Here is a 23,411-nt window from a genome sequence, read left to right on the forward strand (position 1 = left end):
AGGCGGCTGCACCCAGTGGAGACTGCACCCGCCCGCCAGCCGCGCCCGGGCCCCCGGCCCGCGCTTGCAGAGGCCCACGGTCGCTCAACCGGGCTTCGAGGTCGCGGCCCCCAGCCTGGGTCATTTCCCCGGGTGCACGCGGCGGCGGCGGCATCCCGGGCTCACCATGGTGGCAGCGCGCGCCGAGTGCCCGCGCGTCGCCGGCCGCCCGAGCCGCAGCGCCGGCTGAGCGCGCTCTGCCCGCAGCCCCTTGGCCCCTGCCCGGCCCTGCCGGGCCCGCGCGTCCCCTCCGGCCGCCGCTGTCTATGGCGCAGCCCCCCTCCCTGGATCATGCACAGAAACTTTCGCAAGTGGATTTTCTATGTGTTTCTCTGCTTTGGCGTCCTGTACGTGAAGCTCGGGTGAGTATCCCGTGGGCGGGGGCGGCAGCCGGGGGCCAAGACAGCACGCAGGGGCTGCCTCCAGGGCGTCCCCACGGGGACGTGGGGACGGGAGGGGGCCGCGGCAGTTCTCTGGGCTCCGGGGCTGGCCCGTGTGTCAGACTCTCGCCCCACGCCAGCAGAGACGCAGCCCAGCCCCCTGAGCTCCCGAGGGGCGCTGAGCCCAGAGCGGGAGGAGAGAGAGCGGGGCGCGCGGGCGGCCCGGCCGGGCTCGCGGGTAGCGGCGAGCGTGCCCGGCGCGTACTTTCACCTGTTTGGGCTCCAGGCCCCGGGGGTGGGACGCGCCTTCCCTCCCCCGGGCTGCGCTGGGCGCCGAGCCCGGGCCGAGCGCTCGCCGCCTGGAGGGTGCGCCGGGGCGGGGTCGGGGGGCATCCGGCGCCCGGGGAGGCCCGGGGGGGCGGGGGGGGCGCGCACCCGGCCGCGAGCGCGCAGGCCGGGGCACCCGCCGCGGCCCTTAGTCTCTATCCATCACCCAGACGTGTTGAAATTACCTTGACAACTCGTCCGGCTGGCTCGGGATGGGCCGTGGGGCCTGCCGGGCCGCCTCGGCCTCGGTCCGGGGCCCGCGCCCCGCCCGCCCGGGGCCCTGGGCCCTGGGCCCGGCCCCCTCTCGCCGCGCTCCCCCTGGCGCGGCCCGGCGGGCGGGCGCCCGGCGAGCCGCGATAGCTGCTCTCTGCGGTAGCTGCTCCGAGTCGTATTTCCACATTCCTGAACCCAGCCGAGTCCTTACCTGTTGAGCCGCGATCTCCTTTAGACAGAATCTGTCTCGGCCTCGCTCGAAGTGGGGGTGGAGAAACGGCATGACGGAGAGGGGGTGCGGTGCACCTCGCCAGGGGCGCCCACCGCCAGTTGCCTGCCCCGCGCTCCTCGCACCTGCGGGGACCCGCGCCCCGCCGCACCCTGCGCGCCTACTGTGCGCCGCCCGCTGCCCCGAGGCAAGCCCCGTCCAGGCCACCGGCAAGGCGGTGAACAGACCCGCGGGAAGGGCAGGTCCCGGTACCACTGCGGGGAGACGCGGGCTACCAGGCGGAGAGGTGGAAGAAGGCGCTGGAAATCGTCTCTCCATCACCCTCCATCCCATCTCTACTCCGCCATTTCACAGGTGGAGAAACTGAGGCCCAAGGCCTGCAGAGACTAAAGCCAGTGGCCTCAGAGGCAGGAATGGAAGCCCCCGTCCTAGCCTGAGCCCTGCAGGTCTGGGCGGGCGTGCCTGCGGCTGCCGGTAGCCGGTAGCCCCAGTTATCATAGGTCTGTGGGTAGGCTGTGTCCCAGGGTGTTTGTTTATGGAGGTGAGGGGTGCGGGGCATTGAGCCTGCTGGGCTGGGGGTGGAGTGGGCAGGCTGCTCTTTTCCTGCATCTCCAGCAGTCCTGCAATGACTCCCGCTGGGCCCCTCAAAGTGATGGCAACCCTTAATGAGGCTTTGTCCCTGCAGCCTGATTCTCAGCGCTGGGGCCTTTCCCCTCCTGGCACCCCTAGGGTTAGGCGCTTTTACTCTCTCGGCTTCAAGGATTAGGAAACTGGGCACAGGACCTAAGTCACTGTCCTCAGGATTCAGTGACAGAGCTGGAACTGCAGTTGGTTGTGGCCCCCGCCCCTCCCCCCCCCCCCTGCAGGCCGCTTTTCCTACTGTCCATTCTTCTGAATCAGTCATCAGAAAGCAGCCCTTCCTCCCACGAGTGAGCCGGTGGGAAGAGCTCTAGGAACCCCCTTAGGCAGCAGCAGGAGCCGAGGGTCCACCCCAGCCCCGCTCCCGGGGCTGCTTCCAGGGCTTGAGGTTTGTGTGCCCTTCCCAAGCCTCCTGGTCCCTTCTGTAAACAGGGATTGCAGCTCTGGCCATCCTGAACAGGATGGTGGCCAGTGTCTGAGAGAGGTCTGAGTGAGCAAGAGCCCGCCGGGCCTCCCTGTAGCCCAGCCTGAGCCCCAGGCACCTGTGTCAGCCTCCCTCTGGGGGTGGGGTAAGAGCCAGGCAGTGGCTGAGCTTCCTTCTGTGTGGCCCTGGCTCTGCCCTCAGGTCCCACCCAGGACCCCTGGAGGGGAAACTCCTCCCCCTGGTGTGCCAATCTAAAACACACACTCCTCACCTCCAGGATTTCCACAATGTGACCTCCCAACACCCTGTGGAATGGTAAGCAGGAAAGCCAGAGGTCTACCCTGGGATCTGCTAAGGGAAGGAGAGCCAATCCCTCCCTTGAGTCTCAGCCCCTGCTCCCAGGATTGGAGAGAAGGGCCCGTTTTCTTGGCGAGCCATCTTGGCTACACGCAGTGGTCGAAGGGGGAAGCTGGGCCCAGGTGTATCCTGAGGGGTTAAATGACCTGGAAGCCCATTACATTAAGGAGGAGGTTTGGGAGTCTGGGACCAATGGGCTGTCTGTTCTGTCCTCTTGTCACTCCTAGCCTGTGGCCTTGAGTGAGCCCTTTAACCTCAGCCTCCCTTTCTTCATCCAAGATATAGGGTCACAACACCCCCTTCACTTCATGCTGCCTGTGTTAGTCCTGGGGGCCTTTGCCCTGCGGGTGGTGGAGATATGTGTCCCAATGAACACCTGTAGACACCAGGAGAATCTTTCTTATTGTTAATGACTATGATGTCACCTGGACTGACACCCTGGGGACTTCTCCAGATGGTGTATTCCAGGGCGTCTGCATCTCAGGAGTTGGGATTTTCAGGGTCATAAAGTTCTGACCAAAGATCAGAGGTTGTATATACATGGGGGGGATATTCCAGGATCACTTCCCTGCATGCTGCCTGTGTTTCATTACACAGGGGGCCACCTGGGCACGTGCAGCCATCACACACATGTGCCCCTAAGCCTGGTGCAACTCACAGGTACAACCTCTGGAGGAATCCAGTACCAGCAGGAACCAGAACTCAGCCCTCACAATCCCCTTAGGGGTCACGGCCCTAAGAACAGATGCACCTGGGATTTGGAGCAATTTGAAAACCTGATGGCTTCAGGGAGTCACGGTTCCTCACCCAGGGCCCTTTTTGGACTGAGCGGCCTTCAGCTCCAGCCCTGGAGGAGGCCAAAGCAGAACTCAGAGGAGCCCATCTGAAGTCTGGACACCCTCTGCTCACTGGAACTGGAGTCACTGCAGTTCTAGGACAAGCCCTGTTGCAAGCCTATCCCTGATTTTGGGGCCAGAAGCAGAGGGGCCTGAGAGCCCTGTACTGGGAGGGATGAAGGTGGAGGAAGTGGCTGCTTTCTCCTGGGTGATGAGCCTCCACACCAGGTCTAGAAGTTAGAAAATCCTCTTCCTCAGGACAACGGGCCAGACCACCCAACCCTCCCTTGTCTTGCCATCTTCCTGCTTTGCACTGTGATTCAGATGTAGAGGGATGGTCAAGTGGAACCAGGATTGGCTAACAACAGGAGGTGGGACACTAGACCTGTGTTTCCGGGCTTAAAAATAAATAAATAAATAAAACGAACTCTAAGAGGGAGAACATCCTTGTCGGTCTACTTCTCCCCAAACCCATCCCTGCCAACCGGGATGGGGAAGCCAGAGTGGGGACGCCTCTGTGTGAGGAGAGCAGCACCTGCCGGCGATGCCTTCCCACTGGCGGCCTCTCCAAAGAGGTGCCCAGGCAGGGTCCTGCAGTCTCAGCATCAGCTCAAGGCTGGGCTTGGTTAACCATGGCAGTGTCTGTGTGCGACCCACAGCCAGCCTCACTAGACCCAGGGCACACGGGGGCAGAGGCTCAGGACACTCAGTGCATCTGTGCACACACACCTGTCCTCACAGACTGCCCATGCTCCTGCAGGCACACACAGGCACATGCAGGTACATGCATGCACACACGCGCATACGTTGCTGAGCACAGCCCCCAAGCACAGGCCTCCGCGCAGTTCCCCCGCGGAGCCGCCCCCAGGTGCACCTTCCGGAGCCAGGCCAGAGCTGTGTGGCTTCCTAAAGATGGGGGTGCGGGTGTCCCAGCCAAGGCAACTTGGGCAAGCCCTGGAGGCGGCTCCCACCGCACGCTCCGGTCAGCCTCCCCTTTAAAAAAACCCGCCGGGGGAGGAGGCGGATGTAGGGACGGCCCGTCCAATGGCAGCTGCGCGCCTCGGGAGACTTGGAGACGTGAGCCAGTGCGAGCGACAGAGCCGGTTCGCACCGACAGACGGACGGAGGTCCAGACCGCAGCCAAGGCGCGCCCGCTGCCCCCGGCGGGGTCCCCGCCCCGCACTCCAGCCCCAGCTCCCACCGCTGCCCCAGATCCAGCGCCATGCGCGGCCCTGGCGGCGGGGCACGGGCGACAACTGCGCCCGGGTCCACGAGACCCAGCCCCTAGCGCCTGGCGCCGCCGCCCTGCATCGGGGAGCTCCGCAGGGACCCCGGCCTCAGCTGGCCCAGGCGCCCTGCCTGTGGAGCCTGCCCAGCCCCGCCAGGCGCGCCGGCCCACCATGCTCCTACTGTCGCCGCGCAGCGCGCTCGTCTCCGTCTATTGCCCGCAGATCTTTCTCCTCCTGTCCAGCGGCAGCTACCTGTGAGTGCCGCGGGCGGCGTGCGGGGTGGGCGGGTGGGCTCCCCTCGGGCCTCCAGCGCCGGAACAGGGCGGGCAGGGAACGCGGCAGCGAGGCCCCTGGGCGGGGCACGGGTGACCATCGCGCGCGGGAGCCGGGGGACTTTAGGTCGCCTCGCTAGTGTAAGCTGCCGAGGTGGAGCACTTGGCGGCCAGCGACGTCAGTGAGAAGTCCTGGCTCTGGGGTCAAAGAAAGGATGGCCTGAGAGCGGCTCGACTGCCGGAGTAGGGCAGGCTGTGCACGCCCAGCGCGAGGGCTCGCGGGCACGCAGGCGGCGCCGAGATTCCCTGCGAGTCCCAGCAGAGTCCTGGACCAGTGGAGGACCCCTCCCCATATTAGCCCACGCGGCGCGCAAGACCATGCCACACTTGGGATAGCCGCACGCACACACCCGCTCCCTCGTGCAAACACCGGCACGCACGTGCACGCCGCTCTCCACCGGACAGCGCCCGGACTGCACCCCGAAGTCGCTGCGGCTTCTCGCGCCTTCCTGCCGCACTGGGTGACCTGATCCCTGCCCCTGCCGAGTCCTCACCTAGGGGCGAGGTGGACGCGCATTGCGCGCTGGCGGCCGCGTTCGCCCAGGTGTCTCGGTCGAGGGAGAGCACGGAGCGTGGGTCCTCCTGTGTGCGTCCAGCAGGGCAGAGCCCACTGGGCTCTGAGAAGCTCCGGGCAGGGCCGAGTCCAGCCCAGTGAGCCCGGGGGGGCGCAGTGGTGGCTTCGCTCGATTCCTAATGGGACTCATATGCTCTGGCCTCTGACTCAAAAAGAAGTTTGATTTATGGAACCGCCGTTTGGGGGAATTTAAGCTGGATGCTACTGATTAAACCTCAGCGCCTGCTCTCCCTCCCCTTCTCTTCCCTTCCCCCTCCCCCTCCTTTACACGCGGGCCACGTCCGGGGTCGCCTGACGCGGCCAGAGGGGGCAGCCGCTGCCTTCCCGCTCCCTGCGCCACCCCCTCCCCCCATGCGGTCGCAGTCCTAATACAGCGCCGCGCCCCCACCCCCATTTAATAAACACGCAGCCAATTTCTCCTCTTGCTCCTAGGAAATTACTATCCTACCAGTTTTCCTTCTATAAATAGTCGCGCATCTTGAAACAAAAGTTCGCAACCGCAGCCAGATGCTGCGAGGCCCGCGGTTTCCCGGGCTGTGGGACATAATTACAAGGTCCGGGCACAGAGAGCGCTCCAGGCCCGGCGGGCAGCCCCGGCTGCGGAGGCATCGCCTGAGGGGGGCGGGGTAGCAGGGCGCATGCGGGTGGGGACCGCCTGAGCAGTGGGGACCCAGGCTATCAAAGTGCCAGGGTCCCTGGGTCCTGCTTCTGGTGTCCTTCCCAGGAACTGCATCAACCAGGGGGCCTTGGAATTTCAGCCTCTGGCGGTTGGAGGCCAGGAAGCCTCCCCCTCCTCAGAATCCTGGCATTTCAGCCTTAAGCCTTGCTAGAGAATTGGCAGCTCTGGTGCTTGGGAAATCATTTTTGGAGCCGGCTGGCTGAGGTTCGGTGTTCATGGAGAGGTGTCCGGGGTGGGAAACCAGGAGTCCTGTGGAGGCGGGGCGAGGGAAGGGGGGGATTGGAGGGTTGGGGTAAGGGTCGGAGAGAGGGAGGTGCACAGGGGCTCCAGAAGCCTGGTGGGAGTTGATGCCAAGGCAGCAGTGAGGGGACTCTGGGGCAAGGTGGTGCCCAGTGTACCTCTGCAGACCCCAGGTTTATCTCAGGGCTGTCCTCCTCATCTGGGCCTGCAATGACTACAGCCGCCAGGCTTGTTCCTGGAGTGTGCACTGCCAGCTGTGTTGGCAGAAATTCTCCTAAGGAAACAGCTTTTCCAGACATCCCTGGGCCAGTGCTGGGGTCTGGCCTGGGTCGTGGGGGACAGGAAGGCAGGCTGCATCCCTGACTTGCCCTCAGCAGCTCCTGCGCCACAGGGAGGAAAATGCTGACGCCAGCCTTCCCCAAGCAGAGAGGAACCCAGACATGTTCCAGGAGCGAGGGGGGCGGGTCTCAGGTTTCCCCTGCCCCGTTTGTTTGGTGGGCACAAGGCTGACCATAGGTGGGAGTAGGGCCTGCGCAGTTCAGTTTGAATGAAAGCATGCAAAGGGAGAAGACCTTGGTTTCGGTGTTTCCGACCCAATGGCTGTACTTGGGGGAGGCAGCCAGCACGCAAGTCCTTGGAGAGCTGTGAGAGGTGGGGGTCAGTGTCAGCCCACCCTCAGCACTGCAGGCACACTTGGTGGCGTTGACCTTTGGATCTGAGGATGCCTGGGCTAGGAGGGTTGCTGGGTGGAGGCTTCATTCTGCTCCAGAGAACTTTCAGGAACTTTCCAGATCCCATTGCTGGGATCCCAGACACTGGCCGACAGCTGATCCTCCTCCTTTCATCTGGGCTGCTCCCCTAGCTCCCTGTCCTGGGCTGTGGTCTGTGCACACCAAATCCCAGACGCATGCCTGGGCCCCTGCCACTGATCAGGTTGGACGGGTGTGTTGGCCTGGAAGCGCCCTGCGCCCCTGCTACAATGCTGACTTGCAGCGGTGCTAGGCGGCTCTGGCCAGCCCTCGCCTTCTCTGTGCAGACCTCTGTTGTCAGTGCAGGAGCTCCCAGGGCCAGCGGGGATCAGTCAGGGCCCAAGGGAGGGCAGGTGGGGGACCGCAGGCCAAGAGGAAGGCTTGTGGTGCTGGGTCAGCTGGAACGGGGGCCTGGCTGAGGCCTTGACCAGGACCAGGCTCAGCTTCTGTCCCTGGCAGGTCTCTTCCGGTCTCAGCCTTCCTCTCCCAGATGTGGGGGTTGGCTCTGATGACCCCCCCAGGTCTTCCGGTAGGAGCCTCTCATGGTGACCGCCCGCTCTGGGGAGCCAAGTGAGTCATGGGTGACGGGGCGGTTACTCACCGACCACCTGGCTGTGGTAGAGTGGGGGGGCGCTTACCGCTGCCCTGCCAGGCCAGGCCTCTTCCTGGCTTTGTCAGCGGTGCCAGCCACAGTCCCAGAAGTGCTGTGGCCATGACCCTCGGGGGGGAGGAGATGAACCAGGCCCACTCCCATGGTACCATGGCCTGTGTGGGGACAGGACGCGCCCCTTGGCTCAGGCGTGTTAAGGTTGCCCTTGGGGGAAGGGCAACTCCCAGCCTGGAGGGTCTGCGTCTATCCAGGTCTGGGAGGGGCTCTGCTGTGTGCCCTGAGCGGGTCCATGGACCTCTCTGGGCCTCAGTCTCCTCACGGGTCACTTGGGATGGTGATCCCTCCCCCAAGGCTCAGACCAGGCCATGTGTAGTTGGAACTTGAAAGTGTAGAACGTTCCATAGAGGGAGTACATGTGGAATTCGAGCTGGGAAATCTGATGAGATCTCAACTGGGGACCCTCCACTGGAGTGGACAAGTGGAGCCCCCCTAATCACAGGAAACTCCCCAGAACTCATCATCATGTGGACGAGACCCACCAACCATTGGCTAAAGGGGAGAATGTGCATTGTGGACCGTCTGTCTGCGGAGGGAGGACAGGAGTTCCTGGGATGGCACTGGGTGCCACAGTTGTGTGCAGAGGCCTGTAGGATAATGTGCCATTTTCTAACATGGTTTCCCTTGAGTCTTTGTGAAGCCAAGGGGCATGATAGTGACTCAGATCTGGGTCCTCATCCTGACTCCACAAGGCCCTCACTGCCTGGCTGTGTCCCGAGGCCCAGCTCTTCCCTCTCCAGTGCAGATGATGGGAGCACAAACCTCACTGGATGGCTGTGGGAAGCTCTAGCTTGATGTCTGGTGCGGTCAGTGCATGGGAGACTGGCCATTCTCAGATATCAGGAATAGAGAGGTTGGCCACAGGCAGCACAGAGGGAGGCCCAGTGGCTGTGTTCATTCAGGAAGGAGTGATGGACCCCCTAGGACATCTCAGAGGGCTTCCCAGAGGAGATGACTCTCAGACAGGGTTTTGAAGGTTGGATAGGAGTTGGCCAGACGAAACAGGCACATGAAAGAGACCCCTAGACGAGGGAACAATACTGTCAAACACATTCACCAGGGGTTCCACTCCAGGGAGCCTCAGAGCATCTTGCTGAGGTGGATCAATGGGATGCCAGGATCCAGAGAAGAGGCTGTTTCCCAAGGTCACCTTGGAGCCCAGGGGTTCAGCCTTCCTAGTTCCAGCTCCTCATGTGGTGCCAGCACTGCTTCTGAAGGGAAGTTCTGCCTATGCAGTCCCACAGGGAGAGGAATCAGGGTCTCCCAGGGCCTCAGGCTCCAGCCAGTGGTTGGAGGTGCTGATGGGAGGTGAGGTGATGATCATGAAGTTGGTGATTTTTGAGGCACCAACAGCACATTATTGTTCCCTCATTTACACACTTCCATGAGCTCCTCTGGGGACAATGGCCAAGCAAGTCACACTCCCGCCCCTTCCCCTCCCACCCACCTGGAGCCTTGAGTCACCCTGGCAGGGCAGGTGGATGCCTGTGGGGAACCCAGGGACCCTGCTTGGGTGTGGACCAAGGCTCTGTTCTCAGAGCACCCTGACAGACTGGGGTGTGGCGGTGTTGGATGAGGTAGAGGGCTCAGTTGTGGGCGTCCAGGCCATCAGCCCAGGGCCAGGGTACGGAGCCCCTGGAACTGAGAGCCACATGCAGCAGAAGCTCGAGCCCTCACTGCTCACACGGCTCCCTGTCATCCCGGGCAGATGGAGTGGCTGTAGCAGGCTCCTAAGGCTGCTGCCCTACACGGCCCTGGGTCCAGCTCAGATGGGGCTCAGCTCCCCTCCCAAAGGGACAGGAGGCCGGGCGCCCTCCCTTGTCAGATGAAACCCCGGCCCAGGGCTCCTTCAGCCTGATGAAAGGGTCATTGTGTGGTGCGGGCCGCCCGCTGGCCAAGGACAAAACCACCATTTGTCCTCCGTCCCTGGCGCGGGGCTGGGGGCCTCACCTCAGGCTGGCCGGCAGGGTGGGGGTGGGTACAGGTGCGTTCCCTCCTCCCTTCCTTGTCTTCCCACTCAGGCCGCCTGGGGCCCCTCCCCCATCCCTGCCCCTCCCCCAGGGCGTTCTCATCCTCTGAAGGTCCTCTGAGGCTTGGGTCAGTTCCGCTGTTGGCAGAGAGGCAGTGAGTTCTCCAGCCCCAGAGGCATACAAGCGGATACAGTAGGAGTGAGGGCCGGGGATGCTGGGGAGGGTCCCTGCCTGGCAGAGAAGCCGCACTCACAGTTTCTCTGTGCAAGCAGCCAGTGGAGTGGTTGGCCTTTCCACTGAGGCCATCCCACAGTCTCAGTGGTAGAGTGGCAGGTGAGGCTTGGCACAGGGCCATCAACACTTCCTCCATCCCCAGGCTGGAGCAGGTGGCAGCTGAGGTGCTGGGGCTGCCACGAGGCTGGGTCTGAGGCTGTGTGCAGACGACACTAATGTCCTGCTCCCCCAAGCGGCCTTTGCAGATTTAGTATGTGAAGCCTGCAGGTGCCCGGAGCTGGGCCTGGGAGGAAGTCACCCACCTGCAGAGGAGCTCACTGGGTGTCAGCAGTAACGGAGAAGAGCCTGAGTGAGCATGCCCTGGAGTCCCACCCCATGACCCCTATGGGCCTCCATCACTTTCTGGAACCCTCCTGCACTGTGATCCCTGCTCCAAGCCTTCCGCACCCAGTTGGAGCTTTGAATGGACCAGGCCCCCTGGAGGGAGGGAGCCCGGCCACAAGGACTGGTGGTGTCTCAGCTGGCCTCCACGCAGTGGGTATTGCTGTGGCCAGGGTGAGGAGGTGTCCAGAGCTGAGACTTAGGCCTGTGCAGTCCCAAGCGGTGAGACAGATGGCAAAGCCCCTTCCAATGGGAAGTCCTCCAGAATGCACTGCCTGCCCTGCAGACCCCCACTTACGGAACACAGGATGAAGCATTCCCACTTCTGGAGGACTTGGGTTCCCCGAGAAGGCCTTCCCTGGTGGGACTGACGTGTGCACAGTGCCCAGGGTCTGCTTGGGGATCCGTGTCCCCCTCGGGCTCCCAGAGAAGGGGAGCTAGGAGAGGCCTGTCTGCCGTGCTAGGTGGTGGAGTGAGGAAGACAAGGTCAGGGTGCAGAGTCACTTGCCCAGGTCAAGCAGCTGAGCCCAGATTTGAGCCTGGGGCCTCCTGACTGTTGGGTCCATGCCACTTGTCACGGTGTCTTACCAAGGCGAGTTTTCAGCCTTGGGTGAGCCCTGTTGCCTGTCCCATTTCCTGCCTGTCCTCTCCAGGCAGAAACCAATGGCTCCAGTTGCTTAGAACTGTGTATTGACCAGGAGTCCCCGGGGCCCCAAGCGAGGGTCTCAAGGTTGCAGGGGCTGCCTCCAAGGTTAGCTTTGGGACCAGAGGTGCAGCTCTCCTGTGGGTACGGGAAGCCCAGAGACCTTCTGTTCTGGGCCTTGTCCTGCTTCGGTCCCTGAGCCGGGAGCTCTGAGACCAGCCTGGCCAGCGTTGTTGGGTCAGCGTGAGTGTGGTCCCAGATGCCCAGGCCCTGTAGCTGGCTCAGCTATGGGCTTGCGGCAACCTTGAGGCATCTCTCCACTTCTCTGGGTCTCAGTTTCCCCATCTGGGTAGTAGGTCTGGATGCTTCCCCAGATCCTCCTTCTACCTCCTCCCCTTCCTGCTGGCCCCACCACCACCCTGAACTTTCCCTTCATGCCCATAGAGTGATGGCAGCCCCCGTGGGTGGGTGATCAGGGCTGGCCGGGTGTGCAGGTGTGACTGGAAAGGAAAGCCCCTGCCTCCCTCCCTTCCAGCATCGTTTACGCAAAGCCCTGTGGGACCCACAGCAGGAGCTCTAAGCTACTGGTCGAGGGCGGTCCGGGGAAGACATCTCAAGGAAGGCAGCCTCTGACCTTGGCCCTGAAGGACCTGCTGGAGGGAAGGAAGGTGGGTTCCTGGGAAAGGGACAGACATGGGCAAAGGCCTGGAGTTGTGAAGAGGATGTGGCGACTGGGCATCAGAAGTGGGGAGCAGCAGGTTAGAGTGGGCTGGGGCAGGGGAAGATGAGGTGGGGGCGGTGCCAGAGGCGGTGATCTCAGGTCTGGGGACCCCAGGGCAGGGAGGAGTGGCTTTGGCAGAGCTTTAGAAAGACCCTTCTGGGCAATGAGGTGGAAGATGGGGAAGCAGGGAGGAGGCTGGTCCTGCCCACCAGCCGCAGGTGCAGGACTCGGGCCACTCCGGGGCTGAGGAGAGGGGATGACTGAGTCTGCAGGACTGTCTGGTGGCAGGGGTGCCAGGGCAGTGTGCTTGGCCAGGTCTGGGGTTGCAGGGTTGCCTGCCTCCTCCCCAGCACTCAGGGCAGTACCAGGCACTCACTCAGTTGGTACCCAGCGTATCTGTCAGAGGGTCTGATGGCTGCTTCTGGGTCTGGGGCCCCACGAACTCCCAGGTCAGGGCCCATCGCCCAGCGGTGGCAGAGCCTGTGGTGGCCCCAGGTGTGCTTGGCCCCCAGCGGCACAGGTGGGAAGGGGGAGTGGGTGACCGGGGGCTGGATGGCTTCCTGGCTCCCCTGACTCAGGTCTTCCCAGGATGACTTCACTGCTGGCGGGGAAGTGCTGGGAATTTCCAGGTATGGCCGACACCGCCCCCCTAAGGAAGGCAGATCCATCCCGGGACTCCTCCTGTGTGCCCCATGGCTCCCCTCAGCCTGGGGAGGGCTGGCCTTCAGAGGCCACACTCCCGTGGGCTGAAGCGCTTGCTCAGCCCCATCACTGCCCCAGCAGGGTTGTCACCCACCTTGGTGGCACTGCCCTGGGGATAGAGTCGCACATCAGGCACACCTTCCCGAGCCTCAGGATGTTCAGGGAGTGTTCCTGGGGGTGACAGGCCCAGGATCCCTGGATGCCAGGCAGGCTGGTGTTGTGGACAGAGCACTGGATAGGGAGTCAGTGACTCTGGACTCATCACTCCATGTCTGCAGTAGTCCAGAGTGCACAGGGACGCAGGGCCTGAGGACCTGCGGGACATAGCCCCCGAAGTGGCCAGCCTGGGATGCTGTGGACCTGCACCCGGGGAGGGGCACTGGGCTGAGGGCTGCCGACTGCACATCCCCAGCTGCTCTCTCTCAGAACCTGCCTTCCCAGCATGTGGCCTGGGGGCTCCCCTCCAGGCTGCAGCTCCTGGAGGTATGGGGGATCACCTGGTACCCCATCGTGCTTTTGTATTTCCTTCTGGCATCTTTAGGAGTCAGGCAGTGTGTGCGGTGTGATGCTTCCCTCTCCTGCAGGAGTCCTCCTGTGGTCTATCGCTGCTTTGGAGCAGCCTCGGAGAGGTGGCTGGGGCTGGTCCCCTACCTTCAGAGGCTGGGAAGAGCCCGGCTTTGCAGTCAGCTCTGACTGTGAGCCCAGAGCCCAGCCCGGCTTCCCCTTACTGCCTTCCTCGGTGGAGATTCCTGTGGCACACAGGACGGGAGGGTGGGAAGAGGCAGAGCCCAAAGGTGGGGGAAAAGCCACAGGGTCTGGTCTTGCTCTTGTCTCTGATATCAGATCACTGCCACATTGCTGTGTGGCCTGGCCCGAGATGCTGCTCCTCTCTAAGCCGCCTCTGTAAAATGGGAATGATGAACTCCAACTGCGGGCTCACCGTGGAGAAGGTAGGGATGGTGCTCAGGACCTCGGGCCACTTCAGTCAAGGCCCCTGGAGTTCTGAAGGCTCCATAAACACTCACTCAGCCAGGCTGATGAGAGGCGGAGGAGGCCGCCCCTGGGGAAATGGGCACTCTGGGCCACAAGACATCCAAGCTGAGCAGTTGGCTAGGAGGCCGTGGCAGCCTAGGAATTCTTGGAGGGAGCATTCCAGAAAAGTGGGCTGCTTGAAAGGTGAGGTGGATGTGGAATTATGCACAGGGAGCTTGTGGCCCAGAATGGGTCCCCTGCTTTGGAGAATGCAGATGGCCTATGTGGGGCTGGCCTGGCTCCGGCTCACCCTCTGTCTGAGACGCTGTGTGGCCCAGGCATGGACTGGATGTGGCTCCCATCTGTTCCTAGAAGGAGGACCCTTCAGGACTATGGCCTGAGGCTCAGTCTCAGGGCCAGGAGCTCAGTCCTATCTTGCAGTCTGCAGAGAAGTGATGGCTCGGCCCCCAGACTTGCCATTCAGCCAAGTTCAGAGCGGCCAGGAAGGCCAAGGTGCTGGCCCAGCCACAAAGTGTCCAGACTCCTATCCTGGCCATGGGCCAATGGGGCCTGCCAGCTCCCTCCAACTTGTTCCACTTGTCTGTCCACCCACCCATCTGTCCTGAGGTTTCAGGTTGGCATCCTAGTCACCCAGGCCTGCAAGGCGCCCCTGTGTCCAACAGATCTGTGGCATCAGGGCCAGGACTGGGGCTGGGAGTCCCATCCTTGCTAGGGTCTCAGCTAGCTGTGTGGTCTCAGGTGCTGTGGCATCTCTGGGTGTTTCTGTCCCCATCTGTACTGTGGAAAGCAAATAGAAAGGCCAGGGTAAGACCTAGGGAAGGGTATGGCTGAATTTCAGTCCCAACAGCTCCCTCAGGAGCCCAGTACAGATGTGATCCTGTAGAGAGTGGAGAGGGGAGAATGGAGAGAGATCCTAGTGGACTTCTTGGAGGAGGAGGCACTAAGCTGGGTCTGGAATCTTGCCTGGCTGCTGGAGGGGGCAAGCTGCCTGCCCCTGGATGGGGAGGAGCTAGTCCAGTGTGGCCAGCACCTGGTGCATCGTGATGGGCCCTGGGTGCCGGTACAGATCTGGAAGGTTCTGAAGTCAGAGGTCAGTGTCCTGTGGTTTGGGGATCACAGTGAGTGGGTGAGGCTCTCATTTCACAGATTTAGCAGATATGGTGGCTGGGAGTGTCTGCCCTTGACCTCATTAGCTGTGGGCTCCTTGTGTTGGCCAGGGGTGCAATGGATCCCCTGGCTGTGGCTCATCCACCTGCAGCAGCCTCAGCCCTGCCTGGGGCCCCCAGCTCTTCGCCAGCTTTTTCCCAGGCGGTCTGGTTCTTCTCCAGGGTGGGGTCCCAGGCTGCCAGGCCAGGAATGCCAGCTATGTGGGGAGGGTGGGGGGGCAGCCGCCCGCCGGGGGCGTGAGGGAGCAAGTGGACGCTCTGATCCCTTCCCTGGGAACGCTGTGAGCTGAGAGCTGAGCAGAGCAGTGGCGTGGAAAGAGTGGCAGGTGGGACCGCAGTGGAAGGCAGCCTGCAGGATGCCCCACCCACCAGCAGGGCGTTTCTCCCCATTGGACAGACAGGCAAACTGAGGCTCAGGAGGCCAGCAAGAGCCAGCAGCTGAGCAGAACTTGAACACAGGACCCCAAACCCAAGCAAACGAGCAAACCTCTTTAGGACACAGCTGCAGGTACGCAGATTGTCACCTCAGCCCCTCACTACACAGATGGGAAACTGAGGCCAGGAAGGGCAGGGAGGGGCAGAGGGATGGCCTCATTCCTGAGCTGGGCCCTGGGGGTGTCAACCCTCTGCTCTCCCCAGCCCCTTCCTTGCCCACCCCCCACCCACCCAGCTCCCTTTGCCTCTTCTAAGGATGCACTGTCCCAGCTCCCACCCACACTGCTCTCTTCTGGCTATTCTCTCTCAGCCTCAGTTTCCTCATCTGTAAGGTCAGGCTGGCAAGGACCAGCCAGGGGAACCAGAGTGGGGAGAGGGTGGAAAAGGGTGGGAAACAGTTCCAGAGCCCCACACACCATGAACCCTGCTTGGAAAGGGGAGCGCTTTGGGCCTGTCCCTTCCCCACAGGTGTAAGGCCCCTTCCAGGCCTCACCTGCCACTTGCCAAAGGAGGGCTGATTGTCCCTTCCTCTCAGATGAGAAAACTGAGACTCAGAACAGCCTTGGGGTAGCTGGGCAAAACCCCTGACCCAAGCCCCCCCACCCCCATCCCACGGAGCTGGGCCCTCCTCCAGGGAGGACGGGGCACCAGCTGTTGAGCCCAGACCTGTCCTATTCATTCTCTCTGGCTCCTTCCCACCGGCACGCCCAGCTCTGGGCTGCAATGCATCCCCTCCAGCTTTCTCTGAGGGCAGCGCTGGAGCTGCTGTGGGGTCCAGGCATTACGGGGCAGGTGCAGGTGGAGCTCTGTTCTGGGTGAGTGGGGGTGTCTGACCAGTCTGCAGCCTGTGGCTCATGGGATCTGCTGAATGACCCCAGACCTGGCTCACATTCTTATCCCCATTTGACAGGTGGGAACACTGAGGCCACCACCAGCCCCTGCCCCATACTCAGTCCCAAGGAACCCTGCTGGGCTCCAAAGCCATAGATGAGCCCCTATATGGATGGAAAGTTCCGGGCCAACCCTCTGCCCACCTGAGGAAGAGGCTGGCGGGGACTCGGCCCTGGGTGGGCACGGGGGCCAGGCGCTGTCCTCCCGGGTATGTGCTGAGTTACTTCCTGGATGGGTGGATCCAGGCCCACCTCCCTGGCCGATCACAGATCATTGGAGCATTCTTCAAATATTTTTGCCAGAAGATGCCTGAGAAGGAAGAATTACAAAGCGCCCCGGGCCAGGAGCGTGGGCTGCAGGAGCCCAGGGCAGCCCAGCAGCCAGGGCCAGGGGCTGGGAGGGAGGCCGGAGATCAGGCCCAGGCTCAGCTAGCCTGTCCCTGACACCCAGAGAGCTGGGGAGGGGGCTGCCCATGCTCCCTCAGCTGGGGGGGTGGGGTGGCTCATGCCCATGTTGAGCTTAGGGCCTGGCCAGGTGCTGGGCAATGCTGGGGACCCCTGCCCTGGGGAGTCTGCTGCTGACACAGTGGCTTTAGGACAGCCTGAGAGGTCAAGCACAGAGTCTGGGCGCTCCCAGAGGGGGCTGGTGGGTGGGAATGCCTTCCCAAGGAGGGGTCTCTGCAGTGGAGAGCTCAGCAGGTCAGGGGCCAGCATGCTAGGAAGGAGTGTGGGCAAGAGTGAGGACTGATGGGGCAGGCCTGGGGCCACCTGGCCAAAGTGGCCAAGGAGGAGCAGCCTGGGCTGGGGCCGGGAGGTGGCTCAGGCAGGCCCCAAGGCCACAATCCTGCTGGTGTCAGGGTGGGGTGTGGACCCATGCCAGGGGTAGGATGGTGGGTGCCCTGGGGGCAGAGCAGGGCATGCTGGGGAAAACCTTTCTGACCTCCATGAGCTGTTTGAAAGAGGCGCATGTTATCTGCGGGGGAGGGCAGGTGGCTCTGGGGTTCTGCTTCTGGCTCCTGTGGCTCTGGGGGTCTGGGATGCTGAGTCCCGGGCAGGCTCCAGCTGGGTTCCAGGAAGAAGTCAGATCTCGTGTCTCCCCGACGGAGCGCTGCCCCGTCCTTCCCGGGGATGCTTTCAGCGGCGGGGTGGGGGCTGCTTCCACCCTGAAACTGGATGGGATGGGCAGCACTAGCACTGCTTGGGTGCCGTGTGGGGAGCTGGTGTCCGGTCCAGAGCGAGGTGGGAGAGCGGGGGTCCAGCCAGGCTGCTGTGGGGCCATTTGCGCCCCCCCACCTCCACTGGCAAAACGGAGCTGGGCTGTGGTTTGTGGGGTCGGTTTTTGGGAATTTGGAGGAGAAATGGGATACTGAGGTGGAGGTGCCTGGCTCCCAGGCCTCCTCAGGACACGAGCCCACATCTGTGTCATAGCGTAGCCGGTTTCTCCCAGCCTCATCACCAGAAAGACACAGCTTGTTCTGTTGCTGGCGGGGAGCTGTGTCCTCTTGAGGGGTACTTTGGGTGGTTTCACCCCCATACTCCTCACCACCCCATCCCCCAGTTTTAAACGCTGGGCCCCGACATGGACCGTGGGCATTTTCTCAACCCTATGTGAAGTGGGGGTACAAGGTGGTTTCAACTGACCTGTCACACAGTCTGAGTGACAAGGGGGCGACCCACGGCAGCCTTGCTGCCCACCCAGCCTGCAGCCCTAGCCCCTGCCTACACAGGCAGGGCCCGCTGTCAGGGAAGAGTGTCTCCTGCATGTGTCTGTCAGCCACTCGTCACCCACCATTCATTCACTCATTCTGCGGTGACAGCTGAGGCTCTGCCACGCCTGGCCTTGCACCAGGCCCAGCATATCGTGGGGAGTAAGACAGGGTTCTGCCATCCTGGACCCAGCTACGGGGGCTCAGACCTGTTTGGGGAGGGCCCATGACTCAGTCTGGAGTCTGAGAGACTCCTGGCAGCTTGGTGCATGTTGGGGGGACTTCCTTCTCCAAGAGCTCCTCAGGGAAGGCCCAGTCCCACACGGCCTGGCCCCAGATGCAGCCTCCTGCCCCTAGAGACTTACATGGGAGGGTGGCTCTCCAGGAGGACAAGTGACCACACTCTGCCCATCCTGCCCCCGGTGTATTGAGGGTCAGGGATGGGGTACGTCCCAGGGGAAGGGTTGATGACAGGGCACTGGGACGGGAGGGATGGGTTCCAGCCCTGCTCGCTCCCAGCCTTCCTGAGCTACCAGGAAGGCTGCCGAACCTTTCTGGACCTCCAATTCCTGTTCTGAGGGAAGAGTAATCATGATTATTGTCACCATTCTAGCCCTTGGCCCCCCGAACTTTGAAATAGCAGCCCTGAGGGGACTCTGAGGCCAGTCAGGCACGCAGTGGGTGTTCACTTTGCCTCAACCACTGAAAACCCTGACAGCATGCGGGATTTAGGTTAGACGCCTACCTGCTGGGGGAGGCGTTGAAGCAGGGGTTACTCCTGAACACAGCAGGGGTGTCAGGGAGAGGATAGCGTGGCTCTAATCCTGGGCACAGGTGAGATGCTGCCCACCCCGTGCCACCTGGGCTCAGGGTACCCAAGAGTGAGATGATAGGTTACCCCAAAGCTCCTGAGAATGTTGGAGGAGGGAGCCCCCAGGCTGGGCCTTGGCAGAGGTGGTGCCACCCAGATGAGGGTCTTAGCCAGAGGGGCCACGTCCCACAACCCTGTTCCTCCCCATCACTGCTGTTGGCCCTGCTCCTTTGGGAGGAAGGATGGTCGCTATGTGGCAGCTCTGTCCACTGCCTGAGTGCCAGGCTGGGCATAGGCAGAGCAGGAGGGCACTCCACCAAGGGCTATGAGCCCCCACAACTCCCTGGGGTCTCCTGCACTTAACCCTCTCACTGCCTGGGAGCTGCTGCGGTGGGCTGTTGCCCGCATTCAGGGTCCACAGAGGCTGAGGGCCTGGTGGGGACAGGCTGGTTGATGGGCACAGGCTGAGGCAGAGGAGCCCTGGCAGGGCATTCTGGCTCAGCCCAGCTCTGCCTTAGGTCGGTGGCTGGCCCAGCCCAGCGGCCCCATGGAGCACGTGTGCAGGAAAGGCTAGCACCCCCAGGGCGGGCCAGGCACACACAAAGCACACGGGCATGATTTTTAATGTTGGCATTTGAATTTTGAAGTGTGTTTTCTGGGTTTTTTTTGGTTTGTTTTTTTGAGACGGAGTCTCGCTCCCTCACGCAGGCTGGAGTGCAGTGGCGTGATCTTGGCTCATTGCAACTTCCGCCTCCTGGTTCAAGCAATTCTCCTTCTTCAGCCTCCCAAGTAGCTGGGATCACAGGCGTGTGCCACCATGCCCGGCTAATTCTTGTATTTTTAGTAGAGATAGGGTTTCACCATGTTGGCCAAGCCAGTCTCAAACTCCTGACCTTAGGTGATCCACTCGCCTCGGCCTCCCAAAGTGCTGGGATTACAGGTGTGAACCACCGTGCCTGGCCTGTTTTCTGTATTTTAATTATTGTAAGAAGCCTGGAGTTTCCATTCCTGCTTTGTTATTGCCCCATTTCAATAAAGTCACATACTGTAATACTTTACTTTTATGCTGAGATATAATTTACGTAAAATGCGGAAATCTCTAATGCACACCGTGACACATTTTTACATACGCGTGCACTCATGCAACCACCACCCAGCTGGGGACAAAGAACATTCTGGCATACCGGCAGGCTCCCTCTGCTCACTCCCAGTTGGTGCCACCCACCCAAGGGTAACTATTCTGATTTCTCTCTCCAAGATGAGGTGTGTTTGTTCTGGGTATTTTTTTTGAGATGGAGTCTTACTGTGTCACCAGGCTGGAGTGCAGTGGTGCGAACTTGGCTCACTGCAACCTCCAACTCCCTGGTTCAAGCGATTCTCCTGCCTCAGCTTCCTGAGTAGCTGGGATGACAGCCTCACGCCACCACACCCAGCTAATTTTTGTATTTTTAGTAGAGATGGGATTTCACCATGTTGGCCAGGATGGTCTTGATCTCCTGCCTTCGTGATCCACCCACCTCAGCCTCCCAAAGTGCTGGGATTACAGGCGTGAGCCATGGCGCCTCGCCGGAGATTCTTAGAAGTGGTGGAATCCACACATCCTCTTTCCTGGCTTCTTTCACGCACCATGATGTCTGTGAGGCCCATCCATGTTGATGCGGGTCAGCAGTTTCTTCGCCGTGTAGTCACGCGGCATGAATGCACCACACTTAATTTATCCATCCTCCTGTTGACAGACGCCTGGGTTGTTCCCCATTTGTGCGATAGACCCATGTGCGTATCCTTGGGTGATCACAAGCACGGGTTTGTCCTGGGTACAGGCGAGAGATTGCTGGGTCACAGGGAAGGGCTGATCTGGGCATGGACCCACTGGTGATGGGTGCAGTGGCTGATGTGGATACCCAGTGGCTTCCCAGTTGCTGGTCTCGGGCTTGGGGCCCCATAGACGAAGCTGGTCCCTGATCTCCAGGGGGAGGCTGGATCCTGGGGGTCAGGCATTGTGTGTTCAATGAATGAGTCAGTAATGAACTTTGCAGTCTCAAGCTTCAAGGGTTAATGATGAAGGCTGTCACTGCAGACCAGCAGCCTGTGCTGTGGACGTCACAGGATGGGCCCTCCCAGCAGTTCTGAGATGGATATGGGCTGTTATCACTCCCATTTTACAGAGGAGAAAACTGAGGCACAGTTAAGAAACTTGCCTGAGTCTCGCAGCTAGGAATTTGCAGGCTCAGGCGCCCCAGGGTTGTGGGGCTGGCTTGGCACCTGGCTAACACTGCCACCAAGGACTCGCCTTCTGTCCAATTCTGCTCTCATCTGTCACCTGGTAGTGGATGAAGGGGCTGGAGTGTCCTTACCTTCCCCTCACCCCCACTGCAGCCACCTCCTCCTGGAGGCAGCCTCACTCCCTTGGGGAGACTGTGCCAAAGAGCAAGGTTGTCCCGCTACCTGGCGGCAGCCCCTCCTTGTACACGGGGCTGGCTCAAAACCTTCGCCGGGATGCATCTCAGGAAGCTCCTGAGCCTCTGCTGGCCCCGGCCTGAGACTGCAGGGCCTTGTCCACAGTCCCCAGGGAATGAGGAGGAGGCTTCTTGTCTGCAGGGCTAAACTCTTCTCCCATAAGCGCCCTCCCTGCAGTGGACTGGCCCAGGCTGGGGTAAGGAGACTTTCCCAACTTGCAACCTGCCCATCCCACCTGGCATCTCGCCTGTGTCCCGAGGCCCCATTCAGTGCAGGGGGATGAGCCGGGGGCAGAATTTTTCCATGGAAAAGGTCAGCGACTGAAATATGAACGCCCCTGCTCCCAGCATCTCTGCACTCACAGCCACTCAGAGCCTCCCTGGCCAATCTTCCCTGGGCACCCAGGCGAGCAGCCGAGGACGAGGGAGCCACCCCTGAGAGTTTTCACACTTGGAGCGAAGCTGGGTCTGCTCCACAGGGTTTGCTGAGGGTGCCCATGGCCAGCCCACGCTTTCCAGTGGCCCCATGCCCCTCAGTGACCCCACACTCCCCAGTGCCCCCACGCTCCCCAGTGATCCTGCATTTCCCAGTGGCCCCATGCCCCTCAGTGATCCCACACTCCCCAGTGCCTCACGCTCCTCAGTGCCTCCACGCTCCCCAGTGGCCCTGGGGAGAGCACGCTACCTGCGTGGCTCTCTGGCCTCCTCTAAATCGCTGGCTATTTAGTTGGTAGATATTTTTCCCCCACTTCCCACGCCAACGATTCTCTAAGGAAAGCCAGTCCCAGTCACCCCTCTCCCCAACCCCTCCCCTCCAGGTGGAAGGAATGGCATGGGCCAGGTCTGGGGTGTGGCAGGGCCAGGCCAGCTCCGGGAGGGCAGGGGTCAGACTGGACAGTGCCCGGGGCAGCAGCGGGAGGGCAGGGATGGCAGTTGCATGGGAGCCGCCTGCGCACTGGAGTGAATTGCCGTACGGCCTGAAGGATTTTAAGCAAAGGAAGAACTCAAGCTGTTTTGAGAGTGAAAAGCTCCAGGCCACATTCCAGCGTATGTCCCACACTTACTACGTGGCACTCCTTCTTCTACCTGAGTTCTGGACTCAGGGACTGGGCTCAAAGCCTGGCTGTGCAGCCCCAGGCAGGTCCCCTAGCCTCTCTGAGCTCCAGTCTGCACGCCTGCAAAATGAGGATGGCACCACTCACCTAGCAAGGTGAGGATTAAGTGATACACCGGTGAGGTCTGAGGTCCCAACGGCCCAGAGTCGACCCTCAGAATGGGAGCACCTGGTATTGTTAGTGGAAACACAGACACCCCCACTTAGTAAGGGAGACAATTTTGAAATTATTTCTGAATTATCAACCACATCTAATTATTTATACTCCTGGCACAAAATACAGTACAGGAGCCTGTATTCTATTCCCCGATGCCTTTACTTCCCCTTTTACCTGTGCACGGGCACACAGGGGGCTACTGGGGGCTTTAGTCCCCCTGCTCCATCAGCCCCACACACCCCGCGTAAGTGTGCAAGACAGCAAGCAGCACGTCGGCTGGGTGGGCCTCTCACTTCCCCTTCAATTGGGACCTAATCTTCACTGGGGTGCAGAAGTCCTGTGTAAAGATAGAGTTTTTAAAATCGTGGTTAAAATACATAAAATAAAATTTACCACTTTAACCATTTTTAAGTGAACAATTCAGTGGCATTTAGTCCATTCACAATGTGGTGCAATCACTACCCCCAGTTCCAGAACTTTCCATCACCCCAGATGGAAATTCCATACCCCTTAGGCAGCCACTCCCCATTCCCCGTTTCTCCACCCAGCCCTGGCAATCACCTTTCTACTTTCTGTCTCGATGGATTTGCCTATTCTGGACATTTCATATCCCTGGAACCACACAGTATGTGGTTTTGGGGTCTAGCTTCCTTTATGTAGCATTGTATTGTTGAGGTTCCTCCACACTGTGGCACAACCCAGTGCTTCGCTTGTTTTTATGGCCACATAATGTTCCACTGTATAGATAGATCACATTTGGTTTATCCACTCAGCTGTTGACAGGCATTTGAATTTGTTTCCACTGTTTGGCTATTGTGAGTAGTGCTACTGTGATAATTTGTGTACAAGCTTTAGTCTAAACACCTGTCTTCAGTTCATTTGAATATATACTGAGGGGTGGAATCGCTGGGTAACTCCAGGTTGAACTTATTGAGGAACTGCCAAACCATTCTCTACAGTGGTGACACCATTGCATGCTCCTATTGCCAATGTATGAGGGTTTCAATTTCTCCACATCCTTGGCAACACTTGTTTCCTTCCTTCCTTCCTTCCTTCCTTCCTTCCTTCCTTCCTTCCTTCCTTCCTTCCTTCCTTCCTTCCTTTCTTTCTTTCTTTCT

The 23,411-nt window shown here is 60.8% G+C and overlaps 1 protein-coding gene across 2 annotated transcripts in view; it reads left to right on the forward strand.

The window, feature by feature from the left end:
• The first annotated feature begins 266 nt into the window (after positions 1-266).
• Positions 267-23,411, forward strand: part of WNT7B (Wnt family member 7B) — a 55,851-nt gene continuing 32,706 nt past the window's right edge. Inside the window, exon 1 of one of the 2 annotated variants that reach the window (XM_073006608.1) lies at positions 267-401. In XM_073006608.1, the coding sequence (XP_072862709.1) occupies positions 331-401 (71 nt within the window). In that variant the 5' untranslated portion in view covers positions 267-330. Of the gene's footprint in view, positions 402-4,518; positions 4,928-23,411 lie in introns of those variants that run through there. The other variant, XM_073006607.1, reaches the window with a different exon arrangement.

This window comes from Chlorocebus sabaeus, chromosome 19 (assembly GCF_047675955.1).
Source record: "Chlorocebus sabaeus isolate Y175 chromosome 19, mChlSab1.0.hap1, whole genome shotgun sequence".
NCBI lineage: Eukaryota > Metazoa > Chordata > Mammalia > Primates > Cercopithecidae > Chlorocebus > Chlorocebus sabaeus.